General features: G+C 41.2%; 1 protein-coding gene across 2 annotated transcripts in view; it reads left to right on the top strand.

Annotated features, from left to right (window-relative positions):
- Positions 1 to 13,644: 13,644 nt before the first annotated feature.
- wif1 (WNT inhibitory factor 1) overlaps positions 13,645 to 21,578 on the top strand; it is a 62,215-nt gene continuing 54,281 nt past the window's right edge. Inside the window, exons 1-2 of one of the 2 annotated variants that reach the window (XM_062982561.1) lie at positions 13,645 to 13,935; positions 19,283 to 19,422. In XM_062982561.1, coding sequence (XP_062838631.1) covers positions 13,791 to 13,935; positions 19,283 to 19,422 — 285 coding nt within the window. In that variant the 5' untranslated portion in view covers positions 13,645 to 13,790. The remainder of the gene's footprint in view (positions 13,936 to 19,282; positions 19,423 to 21,578) is intronic. The other variant, XM_062982560.1, reaches the window with a different exon arrangement.

Raw genomic sequence — 21,578 nt, 5'->3', positions numbered from 1 at the left:
TGGGAGTTGAAGTCCAAAACACCTGGAGGGCCAAAGTTTGCCCATGCCTCGTATATAACATACCGTCTGTCAGGAATTGTGAGAGTTCAAGTCCAAAACACCTGGTGGACTGAAGTTTGTCCATGCCTGATATATACTTATATATCTGGGTCACATAAAAGGGGTCATGAGTGGAAAGAGCTAAGAAGCTCTGTTCTAGACCTTGTTATCTTCAAGATGACAATGTGTAGGATGAAGGCTAACAAATGCAAACCTGAGACGAGACACTGCTTTTGAAAAATCAAACTTGGATTTCAGAAAAATCTGGGCTCAACTTTGCATCTGAATGGCTTGGTAGTGACCAAGAATGTCTTTGTTCAGGTTGGGGCTCACAACTGTCATAATTAATAAATCCGACCCAGTTCAAATAATATATGCTTTATAGTTCTTTTAAGACTGGATTACTGCCATGAGCTCTACATGAAGGTACCTTTAGAGAGTCTTCAGAAACTGCTCATGATCCAGGACAAAATAGAAAGAAATGGCACATTCCCATGGAATTTCATGACACCTCTCTTGCCATATCTGCACTATTAGCTGGTTTGCTTCTGAACACCATGCAAAGTGCAGGTGATGGCCTAAGCCCTAAATATTTGTGATCCAGATAATCTGCAAGATGTCTTCTCCCAATATCCACATTGTAAATCAGAATAAGAAGTCTTTTTTTGCTGTAAGTACATAAACCAATTTCTTCCAAGGGTCATAGTACTCCCTTCTTTGGATGTCATTTTCCCAGTCTGTGAAGCCCTTTCTATTCTTGTACGGTTTAGCAGGAAAGGGTCCTTTTCTTTAAAAATTGTATCATCTGTGGTTTTTACTTTGTATTTATATCACTTTTACATTTATCACCATTATATTTTTATTACATGGGTTGTTTTATATTGCACTGAGGTTTTGAGTTGAGAGATATTCTGCAGGGTGTATGAAGAATTAGATATAAATGTGTGTATCTATAGAGTATCCTCTTGTGCTTTTACCTGGAAAGTTCCTGTCTCTGAAAACATAATATCCAAACCAATTTCCACTCTTCTCTGAAGCTCATTTGCAACTCAATGATACCCAAAAGACCTGCAAAACTAGAGGAAATGCTTTATTAATTAAGCCAAAGGAAGAAGAACTTTACTCCTTACACTGTCTTTGGAGACAGTCTGAATGCTTATACATTAGGACATGTCTAGACTTTTGAACCACTTTAAAGAGACTTAAATCAGTAAAAGAATGAAGGCATTCACTCAGAGATTTCCCTAGCAGTGGTTCATTCCCCTTTAAAACTGTTAGTGAGGTGAGTTTTCTAACAGGTTTGAACATGGTGTAATTTAAGACAAGCACAGTGCTTAGCATTGTACTTATTATCAAAGATTTAGGTTTGTTTATATTTGAAGCTGACAACTTTCCCTTGCTTTGGATTTTTTCCAGTCTTAAGATTTATTTACACAGTCAAGTGAAAGATTTATGGGTCTTTGCAGCCTCATTGTCCGGTAAAATTTTTAGGGTAGCTTTTCCAGAATTTGAAAAATCTACTTTTTAGAATACAGCATCCAGAATAACAGCCACTGATCATGCTGGTTGAAGAATAGCTTTGAATGTGTTTTAATCAGTTTTATGGATTTTAACTGATTTTAAAAAAAAATACCATTGCTATTTAATTCTGCTTCAATGTTTGTATATTTGTAGATTTTAAACTGTACTGAATTGCTTTTAATGTAAACCGCTTTGAGTCTCCTTGTGGAGAGAAAAAGCAGTGTATAAATAAACATAAACATAATAATAATTGGAGCTATAGTTGTAAACGATATTTTTTAAAGGTTAGGCCCCTTCCACATAGCTGTATAAAATCCACATTGAACTGGATTATATGGCAGTGTGGATTAAGATAACCCAGTTCAAAGCAGATATTGTGGATTATCTGCCTTGATAGTCTGGGTTATATGACTGTGTGAAAGGACCCTGAGTCTTGTTATCCCATAACACTGTGTACTCTTTGGTCATTTATGGCAGAGCTTTCCAAATTCTGTGTTGCAGCACTTAGTGTGTCAGTTGCAACATGTAGCTGTGTTGCTTGGACGTAATGAGAAACCTCTGAGTCTATGTGAAATAAGCAATACATCATATATTTTAATGTATAAATTGAAATTTTTCATGAGATATGTTGTGTGCCCTTATATTTCGTTATTACAATTTATATGTCTGTATCTCTTCTGAGGGCTTCTACACTGCCATAAAATCCAATTTATCAAAGCAGATAATCCACATTATCTCCTTTGAACTGGATTATATATATTTACACTGCCATATAATCCATTTCAAGGCAGATAATCTGGATTTTATATGGCAGTGTAAAAGGGGCCTCAATTTCTGTTTTGCTAGTAAAACTTAATTACTGTGTTGCAAAATAATGCATGTCTAAAAATGTGTCACCAACATGAAACGGCTGGAAAACTCTGATTTATAGTATGACTTGACTGCACACATATTTCCCACTTCTGAGACTGAGTCTCCACTAGTCTGAACAGACTGAATTGCTCATCTGCTTTTAAGGGCCTGTGGGCTCTGCATTCTCTGATTAATCTGTATTCTTTTTACAGGATCTTTCTCCAGTAGTTTGAAACCATGGAGTTTCATATTCTAGACAAAACCTACCTCCATACAAACATATACTTATTGCAGACAGGACTGGAATGACTACTAGACTTTAGGCAGCAGGTTTGGCATGCATCCTAAAAAGGGAGCAATTTTTAGGTGTTTGATTAATGTTTTTACATTAAATTAAACTGCAGGAAGGGAACCAAAACAACCTGTCTGGCCTAAGTTAAGATGCACCTTCACTTTCAGAATCTAGGGTGTGTTTTGCTATCCTACTTTAGAATACAAAATGTCTTGGGTAAGTGTCTTAAAAGAAGATACTAATATCCTGTGGAGAATAAAAGAGCGTAATACTTCATGGATAAGCCAACAGTAGTTTTTTAAAAGAAAAGTAAGCAAAGCAAAACATAAAACACAATATTTCTGAAGGCTTTGTGGATAAAATTTACCAAGTAGGACATTGGTTGGACTCTGGCTCCATGGGCCAGGATTTAAATTCCTACTCAGCTGTGGGAACCTACTGGATTACCTTGGACAAGCCATACTCTTGGCCTCAGAATACTGTATGATAAATAAATAAGTCACCATGGGTCATAAATGACTTGAAGGCATACAACAGTGGCAAGCAGTTGCCATCCAGATTAGTTTAACTTGTACCTCCCATCATGTTAGTCTGCCCTCACCATGGTGAGGCAAGACAAAAGTTGAACTCCAATAGCATCTAAAAGGCGGCAAGTTACTCATCTCTAAAACAGGATGTTTTTCAATATATGTTATAAGACTTTCGCTGTCCTAATATACTATGATTTTGGCTTCAGGTGCTTGGTGGGTCCTGGCAAGCAATTCCATAACAGGAAACAGGATAAAGAAAGGCAGCTGAAAATGATACTTCTACAAGTGACATGCCTCATAATCATAGCTATTTGAGCCATGTGAAAATTATGCAACCATTAAGTAGTGTGATGACCCATGGGCAATGTAGTCCCATTCCTGGCACTGTGGTGCCAGATGAAGAGGAAAACTTGGGTTTTTCACCGTTCCAGCCAGAATTGGAACTTTCCCAGCCAGATTTGGAAACCTTGCACCTGCAAGAGATTTGTCTTCCAGAAGTCTGTCAAACAAGCCCCGAGCCACAATCTCCTACGTTTTCTCGCCATGCTTTTTGTAAACAACAGAGGGGAGTTCAACAGGCGTCTCGCAGGAGTGCTAGGATAGCTGCTAAGCATTCAGCTGATTAAGCCTGCTTTCCATGGGAAACTTTAAGGAGTCATGCATCTGGACTCAGAGAATAGCTTTCGTTTCTGGTTCTCCAGGGAACTGCTCTTTGGTGGGAAAACTAGATCCTATTTAGGTGCTTTGCCCACAAAGGGATCTTGCGGAGTCAATTCGTCAGCAACTGGAGTAGGTTGTGTGTGGACAGCGCTACTCCGCTTCTAAGCCTTCGTCCCTGTTTCCAAGCCTACGTTCCCGTTCCAGCCTTGTTTACCTCCGCGGACCTTGCCTTGCTTCCTAGGACTCAGCCTTGTTTTCCAGGACCCTGCCTTGCCTTGTTTTCCGGATTTTGCCAAGTATTCCACGGATCTTGTTCGTGCTCCTCGTCCTTGTTGCCTTGTTTCAAGCCCTGTTTCAAGTTACTCCCTAGCCTCGCTCAAGTTCCATGGACTAAAGGACCTTGTCATCTCCCCTCACTTTGCTTGGCAAAGTGAGTGTTTCGGTTATTGGATTACAACTTTGGACCTTAATATTTCATATTGGACATTGTTTCTTTGGACTAATTTTGACCTTTCCTGAAAGGTCTATTTCTGGACTATTTCATACACTTGCTTTCATTAACTTTATATATTCCTTCAATAAAGATATTAGATAGAATCTGGCCTCGGTGTATGGTTATTGGTGCTCTGCAGCCTGGGTCGTGACAAGTAGGGGGAAACTGCTTTTAGAAAAATGAAATAATATTAAATGTAAATATCAACCGTTGGACAACTGGGAATCATTTTTCATTTTCCATAAAAAGCTGTTTCATACAATGACTCTGACATGGTTAGTTAGGTGTCTCCTGCTCAGATTGGTTATGAAAGGAAGTGGTCTGAATAATTTGTGATATATAGTAGAACCCTCATATAGTAGAACATATCCATGATGAATATGTTCCCAGACTTCACATGAATACACAACTACAGATAATTGTGAACCCTATTGAAATGAAGGACTTCTGACTCAAGAACACCATAGAGTTATACTGAAGGACTTAGAAAATGTACAGAAGGATATATTTTGTGGGACATGGATAGATGAAACTGCAGATATTGATCCTGCAAATATGGCAGTTGTAACAAACAAGAATAGTAGTGGGTTATGATACACTACACTTTACAGCCTGCAGGTCAAAACCATGTTCACCAAATTAACATCAAGGTAGCAATATTAGATTATAACACATTAACAGCAAGGGGAATTTACCAATGAAATGGAAACAAATATATGTTGAATTAGTGATAAATACTGAAAAGCCTTCTAACTCTGAATAAGGGCAGACTGCATTCTTACCAAAAGACCTGCTGTATTTCTAAGGCTGCTTGGGTTTTCCCCCTGAGAGACAATGGGTTAATATTCATGACATAACTAACAAATTCCATATAAGTTTAAAAGTATTTTACTTCCAAAATTTGGAAAGTATGTGGTATATGGGATGTAGGGAAGTTATCTCTAAGTTTAAGCTCAACTCGTAGGATCTGTTGATGAATCTCCTGATTAAGACTTTAAGGAATAATGTGTCATGAACTTGATAGACACATATCTACATATCACACATCTATTAGTGACTCACTACTGAAGCTGTAGGCTTACTCTACTAAAAAAGTAACTGAAGTCAAAATGAAAGGTTAATTTATTTCATCTATACACATAATACAGTAGAGTCTCACTTATCCAACACTCGCTTATCCAACGTTCTGGATTATCCAACGCATTTTTGTAGTCAATGCTTTCAATATATCGTGATATTTTGGTGCTAAATTCATAAATACAGTAATTACTATATAGCATTACTGTGTACTGAACTACTTTTTCTGACAAATTTGTTGTCTAACATGATGTTTTGGTGCTTAATTTGTAAAATCATAACTTAATTTGATGTTTAATAGGGTTATCCTTAATTCCTCATTATCCAACATATTCACTTATCCAACGTTCTGCCGGCCCGTTTATGTTGGATAAGTGAGACTCTACTGTACAAGTGAAAATATGTATGTATGTGTGTGACTGGGGTGTCCACTTACACAGACAAGCTCTTGCCTCCACAAAAAGCTATAGCTCCCACTACCAATAGCCCTCTCTCCAATGACATTGCAGGTTATAGTGAGTGTCATGAACATGTTTAAGAGCCCTGCCAATGTCTTCCACAAACACCATACTACCCACCACCCAAGTGAAAGCTTTCATACGGGGGCCATGTCATCCTAGATTTTCTGTTTTTCCTCCACCACAGACATCCCAGTGTTCCTTTCTCTCTCCATTGGTGTGGAATTTTCATGACGCCGCCCACTGCCTCTCCCATAACTCTTTCCTATTCTTTTATATGGCACACAAGAAACAGGAACTGATCGGCAACTGAACATACTAGAAAGGTTTTGGGAAAATTCACCATGATTTATAGGAGTTGTAGGTACTGAGATGTATAGTTCACCTGCAGTCTAAGAGCACTCTGAACTCCACCAATGATGGACCTGGAACTAATTTGGCACACAGAACCACCATGACCAAGAAAAAATACTGGAGGTCCTTGGAGGGATTTATAAGAGTTGTAATTCACCTACATCCAGAGTGCACTATGAACCCAAACAATGATGGATCTGGACCAAACTTGGCGTGCATACCCGATATGCCCAAATTTGAATACTGGTGGGTTTTGAGTGGAATTGGCCTGAACATTTTGGAGTTGTGGGTACTGGGATTTATAGTTCACCTGCAATCAATGAGCCCCCTGAACTCCACCAAAGATGGAATTAGACCAAACTTGGCACACAGAGCCCCCACAACCAACAAAAAATACTGGAGGTCTCTGGGGAAAATTCACCTTGATTTGGGGGAGTTGTAGTTCACCTATATCCAGAGAGCATTGTGAACCCAAACTGGATGGATCGGCAACAAACTTGGTACACATACCTGATATGTCAACATTTGATTACTGAAGGGGTTTGGGGGAAATTGACCTTCCTTTCTGGGAGTTGTAGTTCACCCACAACCAAAGAAACTGTGACCTCCACCAATGATGGACCTGGTCTTGGCACACAAAACCCCCATGACTAACTCAACATACTGGAGGGGTTTGAGGGGACTAACTCACTATAGTGGGAGTTGTAGTTTATCCTACAGCCAGAGAGCACACTGAACCCCACCAATGACATATCCTGAGAAAACTTGCACAACATAACAAACTAAGTACTGATGGCGTTTCTCGGGGTTAACCTGGCATGATGTCAGTTGTAGTTCACCCACAACCTTATGCATTTTGTACAATTCAAACATTGACTTTTTCAAATAACCCGGGCAATGCCAGGTCCCCAAGCTAGTACTAAATAAAAGTGGTTGCTTTTATTCTGAAGGAATAGCAGCAGTAGGGGTCCCCGAACCATTCCAGTTTGGAGTAGTAATCGTCTGCACAGATTGCTTTATTTTGTATTCATATTTAATATGGTTGCTTTATTTTGAAGGATTAGAAGCAGTAAACCTCCCAAACCCATTTTAGTTTGGGGTATTAATCTTTACCTCCTGCACAGAAAGAAGGAACAGTCAGCATGAGATTATAAGAAGAAAACTGATATAAATCCTTTTATCTCATTTTCCCATTCATCCTACTTTTATTTTATTTCCTCTTAGGAATTTGTTTCGTTCAGTTGACTGTATGGATAAACACATAGCCAAACATTACATACTGGTATATTAAAGCCAGAAGACACTCCCCTTCTTAAGGGTGCAGTAAAGTGTTTAATTTATCTATTACACAGATAAAAATATTGGGGCACGTTAACCTGCTTACAAACATAAGCAAATTTATTCTGGCAATAATGTGAGCAACATGCATGTAATTATTATGATGTTACAAATGTTAATTGAGGAAAGCAAGCATGGGAATTGTTTTATATGTGTATACAAGGCTCCTAAACACAATAAAAGGCCATTGGGATTGCTTACAGGAAATGATACCCTGTTTCCCCCAAAATAAGACAGGGTCTTATATTCATTTTTACTCCAAAAGATGTGTTAGGGCTTGTTTTCAGAGCAGTCTTATTTTTCCCAAAAGTCGTATTATTCACTTTTTAATATTTTGAGCATCCTCAGAAATGCTGAAAAATCATGATAGGTCTTATTTTCAGGGTAGGTCTTATTTTGGGGAAAACAGTATAAACAGCAGACCCACCTGAGAATATGGGTGCATCTACACTGCAAAATTAATGCAGTTTGATACCATTTTAAGTGCTGTGTGGCTCAATTCTGTGGAGTCCTGGGATTTGTAGTTTGGTGAGGTACCAACAATCTTGGTCAGAGAAGGCTAAAGGCTTTATAAAACTAAAGTTCCCATGATTCCATAGCATTGAATCTTAGTAATTAAAGTGGTGTCAAGCTGCATTAAATCGGCATGTAGATGCACTCTCAGATCCATGGAAATCAATAGGATATCCTTCTGATAAAATACACATAGGATTGTGCTAGTGGTCTCTTTAGCAGTGGGCATGCACATTTGGGAGACCACACTCACAACTTCCCTTTTCTAAACTGCATTCTTAATCTCACCTGTATCTTCACAGGGATCTTATTTTGTTGCATTTGTAAAAATTTGGGAACAGGACTTGGTAGTGTCGCCATTCAAGCTGTTCAGCTTTGCTGCTGCCTTCAGCAAATGTTCCACAGCATTTTGAGTGATGAAAACACAGATATGGATTTCAATTAAATGAAATGTCCTGGCAGCAACATACAAGGTGCCATTTTAGAGACGTTCTTGCAAAGTGTTTTACAGAGTAGAATTTTCTCCTGTCTGTCATCCCCACCCTAGTTCATTCAAAACTTATCTCCATTATTTGAAACTGTGAGGAGGTATTGCGTATAGGTTTCATGACTCAGGTCCATGTTATTGAAAGGACCATATTCTCCCACATGACATTGCCTTTGTGTTGATTACATAGAATTGACAGTTTTGCAGCACTCTTTGGCATAGAAGGCTATAGATCTTGTAAAACTACAGCTCCCATGTTTCTGTAGCATTGAACCATGGCTGTTAACTGACTTTAATTTTCCTCCAGGTAGGGGGGAAAGGTGGGAATAATAACATGAAGTGTGTTCTGTTTTGTCAGGAGCTGGAAGAACCTGCTGCACACACCATTACAAAAACTAACCTGATTCCATTTGGTATAATTTAGTATCCAATATAAATCTTAGAAAATGATAGGTTTTAAACATCTGTGGTTGTCTAGTCATTAACTTTTGCACAAGCTATTGATAAGATATGAATATATCTTTCTAAACAAAAACAAAAAAGAAAACTTGTAGAAAAAGAGGGATATTATCAATTTAACATTCTAAGGGTGCATCTACACTGTAGAATCAATGCAGTTTGCAGCCATTCACTTTTATGGCTCAATGCTATGGAAGCACTGGAGTTGTAGTTTTACATTTTTTTGCCTCATCATATTATAACTCTCAAGATTCCACAGAATGGTACCATGGTATTGTCGAAGGCTTTCATGGCCGGGATCACAGGGTTGTTTTATGTTTTCCGGGCTGTATGGCCATGTTCTAGAAGTATTCTCTCCTGACGTTTCACCCACATCTATGGCAGGCATCCTCACAACCTCTGAGGATGCCTGCCATAGATGTGGGCGAAACGTCAGGAGAGAATACTTCTAGAACATGGCCATACAGCCCGGAAAACATAAAACAACCCTGGAACCATGGTAATTAAAGTGACGTCGAAATGCATTGATTTTCCAGTGTAGATGCACTCTTAAGTTGCCTACTCCATTATTTCACATGATGCAGCCACAGCAGTAAAAATGAAAGCATTGTGTTATCATTGTGTAGTATGAAGGGGCCATGATGTTCAACCAACCAAGTCTCAAGACTGACAGTCAAATTACATTGAGGATGTCATTTGAATATGAAACGATGTTCCAGAAATAAATTCAAATAGAAGTTTTATGTGTGAGCAATCAGGCTTTCAGACAAGGCCATCTCTAAACACCTTGTGATGGCCAATCACAAAGCAAAGAAAGCAAATTCGCAGGCTAGAATTAGATATCTTTCAACACTTAAAAATCTTCCACTTCTAAGGAAGTGATATTTGTAAGGTAGAGTTTTAGCCTCAGTTGATAATCACATACTCAATTTGACTTGTATGCAGGATTGTGGTGAGAATAAAATGGTGATGACAAGAGCCATGTATGTTGCCTTCATCCCAGTGGAAGAAAAGACAAATATAAATGTTAATATTTAATAACTGGGTTGCTGTGAGTTTTTTGGGCTATATGGCTATGTTCCAGAAGCATTCTGTTCTGATGTTTCACCCACATCTATGGCAGGCATCCTCAGAGGTTGAGGGGTCTGTTGGAAACTAGGCAAGTGTAATTTATATATCTGTGGAATGTCCAGGGTGGGAGAAAGAACTCTTGTCTGTTTGAGGCAAGTGTGAATGTTGCAATTGGCCACGCTGATTAGCATTGAATGGCCTTGCAGCTACAAAGCATGGTGGTTTCCTGTCTGGGGGGCTCCTTTGTTGGGTAAGTGTGAATGTTGCAATTGGCCACCCTGATTAGCATTGAATGGCCTTGCAGCTACAAAGCATGCTGGCTTCCTGTCTGGGGGGCTCCTTTGTTGGGCAAGTGTGAATGTTGCAATTGGCCACCTTGATTAGCATTGAATGGCCTTGCAGCTTCAAAGCCTGGCTGCTTCCTGCCCGGGGGGATCCTTTGTTAGTCAGGAGAGAATGCTCCTGGAACATGGCCATACAGCCCGGAAAACTCACAGCAACCCAATAATAATATGGGTCAAAAGCAGGGATGAGTAAGAATGTTGTTTCAGTTCATTTTTGATCATATTTACCAAAATGCACAACATTCTTCATATTCAAAATGAACTTGACGGTTAAAAAAATTAAACTGAGAAGAAGTAATCAAAACTTTCCTATTTTCCCATCTCTGGAATCAAGGTTCCTAGTCTAACATTAAACTGGTTGCTATTAGGAGTATCTGTCACAAGAGGGCCTCCTTACATTAACAGCAATTGTGTGAATATGCCTTCAAGTTGCCTGTGACTTATAGCAAAGAATTCTTAAGCAAAGAAGACTGTATATTTTGCCATCTGTTCCTCTGAAACATACAGATTCAGTGTTAAAGACTGCATCATACACAGATTGTTAAAAATGGTGATTAAAAACAGCAGCAAATCCGACTGTAAACCTAACATTATATCCATGAAAAAAAACATTTTTCTTCCACATTTCCCCAAGTGTAAACTATCTATTTATCTCTATATATACATACACACACACACACACACACACACACACACACACACAGAGAGATGTTTCAAATACATTTTATAGACATAACTTGAAGATTTTATACACATTATTTTAATAGTTTTGAGCACAAAATAAAGTTGGAGTACATTTAACCATCAGAAAACTATGGTGTTACTATCTCAGCCAATTTCGAAGCAGTTAGGATTTCTGATTACTTGACCTGTTTAAGCTACAAATAACACTATGTAACAAAATTTGAAATATTTTCTGTTCCTGGTTTGAAAGTGTTATTTCCTATTTAATGGTGTGGTACTTATTTTGAAAATAGTTGTTATACTCCAGAAACTTTGTTTTTGTTGTTGTCACAAACTATATTAGCTTGGTTGGGACTCTATGAGATATTCATTGAAAAACTATAGCAAAACATGCTATAGGATATCCCACAAAAACAAAGTTTTTGCAGTTTAATAAACCTTTTCCATGTTTTTATGATAGACCCGGTTAGGAAATGACATTTATTACCCACGAAAAAAATCATGTTATATAGTGTTATGGGAGCACCAATGCAGTGTTTAAGGGTTGGACTGCAACTCTGGAGACCAGGATGCAACTCCCTGCTTACCCATGGAAACTCATTGTTTATTTTTTTTCGTGTCAGGAGCAACTTGAGAAACTGCAAGTTGCTTCTGGTGTGAGAGAATTGGCCATCTGCAAGGACGTTGCTCAGGGGACATCCCATGTATCTACCCACTATTTGCAGTGTACCAAGCAAATATTGCCAAGAAAACTCTGCAATAGGGTCTCCCTAAACTAGAAACTATTTGAAAGCAAAGAACGTCAATAAGAAATGGGAGAGTATGTCAATAAGGAACAGAAGAAAATTAGTTACTTAAGAACAAACATTGAGAAGCATACTGCTTTTCCAATTTAAAGGGTGTAGCCGGGGGGGGGGTGTTTAGGAATTCAACCCCCCCCCCCCCCCAAATTTCATGTTTAAAAAAACTGGTTTACTCATGAATTTTAACTGATTAACCAAATCCCCATGAGTGTCCACTGAAGTTTATCAATGGAGCCTGATTTCTAAATTATTTTGCGTTATGGAACTACTTTTCATGATTCGGTAAAAAAATGTTTCACCCCCCCCCCCCCACCCCGGGAAAATTGTTTCTGGCTATGGCCTATGTGAAGATCCAGGTGGGAGAACAAACTCTTTGTCTGTTGGAGGCAAGTGTGGATGTTGCAATTAATTACCGAGTCGTGTTGAGTAGCCTTTCAGCTTCAAGGCCTGGCTGATTCCTGATTGGGGGAATCCTTTGTTGCGAGGTGTCAGCTGGCCCTGATTGTATCATGCCTGGAATTCCCGTTTTGAGAGTGTTGTTATTTATTTACTGCCCTGATTTTAGAGTTTTTTAAAAAAAAAAATACAGGCAACCAGATTTTGTTCATTTTTATGGTTTCCTCCTTTCTATTGAAATTGTCCACATGCTTGTGGAATCATAGAATCATAGAATAGTAGACTTGGAAGAGACCTCATGGGCCATCCAGTCCAACCCCCCCGCCGAGAAGCAGGAAATCGCGTTCAAATCACCCCCGACAGATGGCCATCCAGCCTCTGCTTAAAAGCCTCCAAAGAAGGAGCCTCCACTACAGTCCGGGGGAGAGAGTTCCACTGCCGAAGAGCCCTCACAGTGAGGAAGTTCTTCCTAATGTTCAGGTGGAATCTCCTTTCCTGTAGTTTGAAGCCATTGTTCTGCGTCCTAGTCTGCAGGGCAGCAGAAAACAAGCTTGCTCCCTCCTCCCTATGACTCCCCCTCACATATTTGTACATGGCTATCATGTCTCCTCTCAGCCTTCTCTTCTGCAGGCTAAACATGCCCAGTTCTTTAAGCCGCTCCTCATAGGGCTTGTTCTCCAGACCTTTGATCATTTTAGTTGCCCTCCTCTGGACACTTTCCAGCTTGTCAACATCTCCCTTCAACTGCGGTGCCCAGAATTGGACACAGTATTCCAGGTGTGGTTTGACCAAGGCAGAATAGATTTCAATGGCTCCTCTGTGTAGTCTGTCCTTGCTTGGTGAGGCACCTGCATCAAGGAGAAAGGTAAAGCTTGTGAAACTACAGCTCCCATCAGGACCATAGCCAGAACAAAATGGGAGGGGGGGGGGTTGAACCAGAATTTCAATGGCTGAATGAATGCAGTTGGGCACCACTTTAACTGCTATGGCTCAATGCTATGAAATTATCGCTATGGCCCTGATGGGAGATGTAGTTTCACAAGTTTTGTTTTTCTTTGATGCAGGTGCCTCACCAAGCAAGGGCAGACTACACAAGAGAAGCCTTGGCTGCCATGATTTCATAGCATTAAGCCATAGTGGTTAAAGTGTAACTGTATTGCTTTACTGTAGCTGTACTCCAGGACAATGCGCCCCACGGAGCCAATCAGAGGTGAATTCCCTCTCTGATTGGCTCCGTGGGGCGCCTTGTGCCACAGCGCCCTCTAGCGGCGGACCCGCTCCCAAGCGCAAACCCACTCTTGGCGGAGGCAGTAAGAGAAGCAACAGCAAGGAGAAGCAGGAGCCGGACGACCAAAGGAGCCGAATAGAAGCCTTCACCCTCGTCTTTGCTCCCTGGGGATCAATACAGCCGAGACAGGAATGGCCGGAGGTATAAGGAGCCCCGTTACTTTCTGGCTCGTCTGCTGCGGCATCGCTTGCCTCCTGGGCTCCGCCCGCGCCGCCGAGCCCCAGGAGGACAGCCTCTACCTGTGGATTGATGCGCATCAAGCCCGCGTCTTGATCGGTAGGTGACTCCCTTGACTTGGAAAAGTTGCTTGTGTGTGTTACAAGAATCTGCCCAATGCTACCCAATAAGAACCAGAGTTATTTCCCCTGAAACTTTCCTTCGGGGCAGAGAGCCAGATGTTGCCAATCTCCCGCCCTAGAATTCTTGACTTTTACCTCAGGAATGAGCAAACTTGGGCTCTCCAGGTGTTTTGGACTTCAACTCCCACCATTCCTGGCCTCAGGCCCTTTCCTTTTCCCCCTCAGCCGCTTAAGCGGCTGAGGGGGAAAAGGAAGGGGCCTGAGGCCAGGAATGGTGGGAGTTGAAGTCCAAAACACCTGGAGAGCCAAAGTTTGCCCATGCCTCCTTTACGGTGTTTTCATGGCTTGGGTTATTAGAAGAAGGCATTGTTTGTTTTGGGATGTTAGGTAATACCACTTAAGTTTGGTCCAGATCCCTCCTGGGTGGGTTCAGCTCTGTCTGGATAAGGGTGAACTACAACTCCCAACTTCCCAGGGCAATCACCCCCAAACCCGGACAGTATTCACAGTTGACCATGTTGGGTCTGTGTGCCAAGTTTAGTCCAGATCCATCGTGAGCTGGGTGCAGGTGAACTACAACTCCCAAAATGAAGGTCCATTCCCACTAACCCCTGCAGTCTGTTCAGTTGGTCATTGGGCTTCCATGTGCCAAGTTTGGCCCCAGTCCATTGTCGGTGGGGGTCACAGCATCAGTGAAGGAACTGCAAGTCCCATTATCCTTGGCAAGTTTGATCCAGATCCATCATTAGTTGGGTTAACAGTGGTCTCTGGTTGTACGTCAAGTATAATTCGTGTAAATCATGGTGAATTCTCCCCAAACCTCTTGTTCATTTGCTGATCAATTCCTGTTAACTGTGTGTCATAGAAAAGGGTAGGAAAGGGTTAAGGGAGAGGCAGTGGGCGGGGTCATGCAAATTAAGGAACCCCGGGATGTCCATTCTGGAGGAAAAACAAAACATCCAGGATAAAATGGTCCCAGAATGGTGTTTGTGGAGGACACTGGCAGGGTTTGGACTACATGTTCATGGCACTCACTATGACTTGCATGTCAGTGAATGGAAAGCCATTGCTGTTTCCTGCTCAGTGGGAGCTATAGCCTGTTTGTGGAGGCGGGTGGCTGTCTGTATAAGTGGACACCTGCCACATACACACATACTCCTTTCCACTTTTATTATGTCGAGTCTCCAGACATTTTGTTATTACAGTTTATGTATACGTTCCTCACTGTTATAAGGGGCCGATTTGCCAGTCAAACTGAATTACTGTGTGGCGAAATCACACGTTTCTAAAAAGTGTGTCACCAATATAAACTGTTTGGAAAGCTCCAGTCTTCAGCCTTCTCTGCCAGATAGTGCAGGTGCCAAACTACAAATCTCAGGATTCCATAGCATTGAGCCATGGCAGTTAAAGGGATATCAAACTGCATTCATTCTCCAGCATAGATGCACCCCATGAACTGGAAAAACAAACACTGTTTGCATGTTAATTAAATTCATAACTGACTTTATAAAGATAGCGTACCTTTTCCAGATTTAGTTCTCACAAAACCAATATTTGAGGTGGGTCAGGCTGAAAGAGAAGTAGAGTGCATGAGAGAGAACTGACTGCCCTTGCATCGTCCATGGGATTTCTCATGGTCCGGAAGATCTCCCAATCCCTATTTCCATATTCTACTCACCACACTACATTGAATTTGGGTTAGACAAGTTCAAGGGGACAGAACTGTCAGCGACTGTTAGTGTGTGTGTATGTGTGTTTTGAAGGTTTTACTTCAGGATCAGAGGCAAGAGGCAACATGCTTCTCAATACTAGTTCTTGAGGAACCTGACTGGGTAGAAGTCATATTGATGGGCACCCTGTAGGAATCTGGTTGGCTGCTCTGTATGAATAGAATGCCAACAGGTTGCTGTGAGTTTCCAGGATGTATGACTATGTTCCAGAAGCATTCTCTCCTGACATTTCACCCACATCTATGGCAGGCATCCTCAGAGGTTGTGAGATCTGTTAGAAACTAGGCAAGTGGGGTTTATATATCTGTGGAAGGTCCAGGGTGAGCAAAAGAGCTCTTGTCTGCTTGAGGCAAGTGTGAATATTTTAATTGGCCACCTTGATTAGCATTGAATAGCCTTGCACCTTCAAGGTCTGGCTGCTTACTGCCGGGGAAATCCTTTATTTGAAGGTGTTAGCTGGCCCTGATTGATTCATGTCTGGAATTCAACTGTTTTCTGAGTGTTGTTCTTTATTTACCATCCAGGTTTTTGAGATTTTTTAATACTGGTAGCCAGTATTGTTCATTTTCATGGTTTCCTCCATTTTTTGTTGAAATTGTCGTCATGCTTGAAGATTTCAGTGGCTTCACTGTGTAGTCTGGCATGGTGGGTGTTAGAGCGGTCTAGCATTTCTGTGTTCTCAAATAATATGGTGTGTCCAGATTTCTTCATCAAGTCTGCTATGGCTGACTGGTAGAGCATATAGACAATTTCAACAGAAAAGAGGAAATCATGAAAATGAACAAAATCTGGCCACCAATATAAAAAAACTTTAAAATCAGGACAGGAAATATTTATTTATTTATTTATTTATTTAATTTATATACCGCTCTTCTCCCCCAGGGGGGAGAAATAAAGAACAACACGCTGAAAACAGCGAAATTCCAGACATTAAACAATAAGGGCCATGAAGGCCTTCAACAACACATTGATTGCCCTTGTATCGTCTTGGTCCAGAAGATCCTGGTTCTCCCAACCCGTTTCCATATACTAACCACTACACTAAATTGACTTTTGGTTAGACAAGCTCAAGGAAACAGAACTGTCAGTGTCTGCTAGTATGTGTGTGTATTTCAAAGGTTTTGCTGCAGGATCATGCTTCTCAATGCTAGTTCTTGAGGAACCTGAATGAGTAGAGTTCATTGTGCCCATGTCATATCGATGTTCACCCTATAGGCATCTGGTTGACTGCTCTGTATGAAAAAGGATGCCAACAGATCCAGCACAGCTCCTATATTTTTGCATCATGCCGGGCTCTGTGGCCATATTCCAGAAGCATTCTCTCCTGACGTTTTTCCCACATCTATGGCAGGCATCCTCAGAGCTTGTGAAGTCATTTTCTTGGACATAGATGCAGTCCTTACATTGCAGTTTCAAACCAGCATTAAGGAATGTGGTTTCTATGTGCAGATGATTACACAGGAAATTCTGGAACCAGTTTGAAGCCCAAATGGTGACTGCACAAACCGCAGAACACTGATGCACATTAAGGGCTTTCTTTCACATACTTTTGTGGTAGTTTGTTATCTGGCCACCACAGTTTGAAGTGAGTTGGGCTGGTTCTGTCATAATTTGAATGCAAATGTGACTTAATTCTATGCAGAAGTATATGAACCTTCTAATGCTGAATTCTTCCAAAGTTTATATTCATAATGTGTCTTTTAGAAAGTAAGGAAATGGGAAAGAAGAAATATCAAGCAGGCCATGTTTTTCACTCATAAAGCCTCTTCTGGTTACAGAGCTTAGATATGTTATTTTTTGGGCCCCACAATTCCAGAACGACTGGCTGGGGCATTCTGGGAACTGAAGTCAGTGAAGAATAGGGGGGAAATCAAAAATTACCACTAAGCCAGTAGTCGGATTCATGCAGCTCCCCATAACCTATTGAATGGCAAGTCCCACTAGCCAGCAGAGTCAAAAGTGATTGATGCTGGGCATTACAACCTAGGAACATCTGGAATTCCACATGATCTCAACATTTGCTTGCATAATGATTGCAGTAGATTACAGGCAGTCCTCAAGTTATGAACAGGATAGGTTCTGTATGCTTGTTCTTAAATTGAATTTGTATGGAAGTCAGAATAGGTACATTTTTAAGTGTCACTCCAGACACACACACACACACACACACACACACACATATATATATAGAGAGAGAGACACGCACACACGCATGCATGCATGCTTTAGATAGCATAGGGAAGGGTTAACACTCTGGTGGTGTTTCTTTTGCTGTCTGTGCCCCTGTTCAAAAGACTTCACCTCACTTGCTGTTCCTGTGATTATTGGATTTTGAAAAAAAAGTCTTCTTATAGGAACAGGGATTGGAGACAAAGCTTCAGTGGAGACAACGTTTCTCCAGAATATTTCTTTCAGGAGTGGATTTTCCTTCCGAAAGGTAGATTTCTCTCACTTCCTGTTTCTCAGCCCCATTCTTTGTAAGTCGGATGTTTGTAACTCAGGGACTGCCTGTATTTCCCATCATAACCATGCAAGCTGATACATGTGTTTTATTAACATGCAAGGACAGCTATAAATAATGTCACAAGGAGAGAAGGAAGAATGATAACACAGTGATAACAAGGATACCAATTTTTAAAAAACTCTAAAATCAGGATAGTAAATAAATTAAAAAATAAAATCATAACAGTAAATAAAGAAAAACACTCAAAAACAGGGGAATTCCAGACAAGAAACAATCTGAGCCAGCTAATCACCTCCCAACAAAAGATTTCCCCAGGCAGGAAGCAGCCAAGCTTTGAAGCTGCAAGGCTATTCAATGCTAATCAAGGTGATCAATTGCATCATTCACACTTGCCTCAAACAGACAAGAGTTCTTTCTCCCATCCTGGACATTCCACAGAAATATAAACCCCACTTGACTGGTTTCCAACAAACCTCACAACCTCTGTGAACTGTCAGGAAAGAATGCTTCTGGAACATGGCCATACAGCCCGGAAAACTCACAGCAACCCAGATAACACAGTCCATCAAATATTCTTGGTGTATTAATTTTAGACCTGTTCCTGGGGTTATTTAAAAAATGTATTGCGTAGACTGCATCAGCTCTAGTTTCTTAGATATGGGTGTCATGATTTTCTATGGGTGAGCAGATGAGGACTGGTAGATGGCACATGTTCTGTATCTGGAGCTGATAGGGGGGAAATGGTGCCATTTTTGGAATCCGCAGGTCAAATATATCCAAGAACTGGTCTAACATTTGAGGTACCCCAATATGTCTTGGCCAGTGAATTCTCAATTGGTCTCTCATGTAGTGTCCATCTGGAGCAGCCATTTGCAGTTTCATCACCTGTGTATGTGCGGCACGGTAGGCTTGTGCTCCGTTTGCCACACGTGACCCCCGACATGTGGTCTGCACACTCTTTCCCTCCACGTTAATGCTTTCTGTGTAGGAAGCAGGAGTAGCCCCTCTGAAGGAGAGCCCACCTGTTTGTCTTCCTGTAAAAACTCCTCGGGGTAAAAACGTTTGCTTTTCATCCTACGTTTTGGATTTAATCTCCCACCTGTTTTGAGTTAATTGGTTTTGTTTTACAGGCTTTGAAGAGGATATTTTGATAGTTTCGGAGGGGAAGATGGCCCCATTCACTCACGATTTCAGAAAAGCTCAGCAGCGGATGCCAGCGATTCCAGTCAATATTCACTCCATGAATTTCACCTGGCAAGCAACCGGACGGGTAGGTAGGGTCTGAAGCCCAGAGAGAGTAGTGCAACCGGTGGGCTGCGGGGAGGGGGAAAACAAGCAATATGTTTAATGGGAGCAAATATTTAGTTTTTACACATATTCGTGGAAAATATTCCAGATGCGTGCCAGAAAGTTGCTACAAAGTGGTGCCTTGAATCATCTGTTATGAGAAATATTAATAAATTATGTGTATGCCAAGCAAAAAGGTAAACAGCCTTTCCTTCTCTCTCTTTCTCTCTCCGTCTTCAATGGCACTCTGTTCCTTTACCAGCAAAGAGTTCACAATCTAGTTCAGAACATATCATCAAGTAGAACATCATATAAAGTAGCTGAAACTGAATATGGTATATTGTGCGCACACTTTATTTATTTGATATACTTTGTTTATTTATTTAAGCCACATTTAAGGCTCGCTGTTCTTCCCAGCCTAACCCTCATAACAACCCTTTGAGACAGGCCGGGCTGAGCAAGATTTCATTGGCTCAAGATCAATCAGTAAAGAAATCCCATGGCCCTTGAGCCTGGCTTCTCAAGTCCCATCCAAGGATCTAACCACTATACTAAGTGTGGGCCCAACAAAGTTGGCAATTCGCCCTGGGAGGCTTTTTTGTGGCTCTTGACACCACCACCCCTCCCCACGGTTGCCTCTATATCTAAAGGGCAAATTATATTTAAAAGTATATCATTTATTTTTTAAATAGGGCTGCATCCACACTGTAAAATTAATGTAGTTAGTTCAATACCACTTTAACTGCCATGGCTTAATTCAGTGGAGTCATTGGAATTGTAGTATTGCACAATATTAAGCCTTTTCTGCCAAAGAGTGCTGGTGCTCACCAAACTACAAATCCCAGAATTCCATGGCATCAAACCATGGCTATTAAAGTGGTGCCAAACTGCATTAAGTATACAGTATAGATGCACCCTAGGTTGCAGGACACCTCACTCCCCATACTATCTATGAAATCTATCCAATACAGAGTAGTTCATAGACCTCATTTCAATCATGCTTACAACAGGCTTGTAAAGTAACTGTGTATGAGTAGGTGCAATAGCTCTACATCTGGTATTGAACTAAATGGGTCTGACTGTATATAAAACAAATTACTATGACATTCATTATTATCCACATTACAGACCTGGGTCTGAGGCCTAGCTTTAGGATCTAGGAGTCTAATCATGGTATCTTTCTGGACCGCCATGCGGGAATGGAACTAGGGGGCACTATTTTACAGTGGGTTAGGTCCTTCCTGGAGGGATGGGTCCAGGAGGTGGCACTGGGGGATGCCTGCTTGACCCCATGGCCTTTGTCCTGTGGGATCCCACAGGGTTCAGTACTGTCCACCATGTTATTTAACATCTACATGAAACCCCTAAGAGAGATCATATGGAGTTTTGAAGTTCAATGCCATCTGTATGCAGATGACACTCAACTCTACTACTGTTTTCCACTAAACGCCAAGGATATCATTCTCATCCTGAACCAGTGTCTGTAAGCTGTGATGGCCTGTCTAAAGATGAACAAAATAAAACCGAATCCTGACAAGACAGAGGTACTCCTGGTCAGTCGTAGGTCCAGTTAAGGTATAGAGTTGCAGTTTGTGCTAGATGGGATCACACTCCCCCTGAAGACACAGGTCCACAGTTTGGGGGTCCTCCTGGACTCAGCACTGACCCTGGGGGCTCATGTGTTGGCGGTGGCTGGGAGGACCTTTGCACAGCTAAAGCTTGTGCACCAGCTGTGCCCATACCTTGAAAAGTCTGATCTGGCCATGGTGGTATACGCCTTAGTCACATCTAGATTAGATTACTGTAATGCGCTCTATGTGGGGCTTCCCCAGAAGAGCATTCGGAAACTTCAGCTGGTGCAAACGTCAGCTGCCAGATTGATCACAGGAGTAGGGCATAGGGAAAGAACTACCCCTCTCCTAAAACAACTGCACTGGCTACCAGTTTGTTTCCTGGCTCAATTCAAGGTGCTGGCTTTAGCCTATAAAGGCCTAAACCAGTGGTTTCCAACCTGTGGTCCATACACCACCAGTGGTCCCAAAGAATGAAAGTATGGTCCGCGGGCTCACCCTTATTACACAGAGAGCAACTGGTCTCATCAAACCCTTTTATAGTGCTGAGGCAACTGGGATGTTGGGA

The sequence above is a fragment of the Anolis carolinensis genome, chromosome 5 (assembly GCF_035594765.1).
Source record: "Anolis carolinensis isolate JA03-04 chromosome 5, rAnoCar3.1.pri, whole genome shotgun sequence".
Taxonomy (NCBI): domain Eukaryota; kingdom Metazoa; phylum Chordata; class Lepidosauria; order Squamata; family Dactyloidae; genus Anolis; species Anolis carolinensis.
Note: the sequence above shows the minus strand (reverse complement) of the source record. Positions and strands in the feature narration are given on the sequence as shown.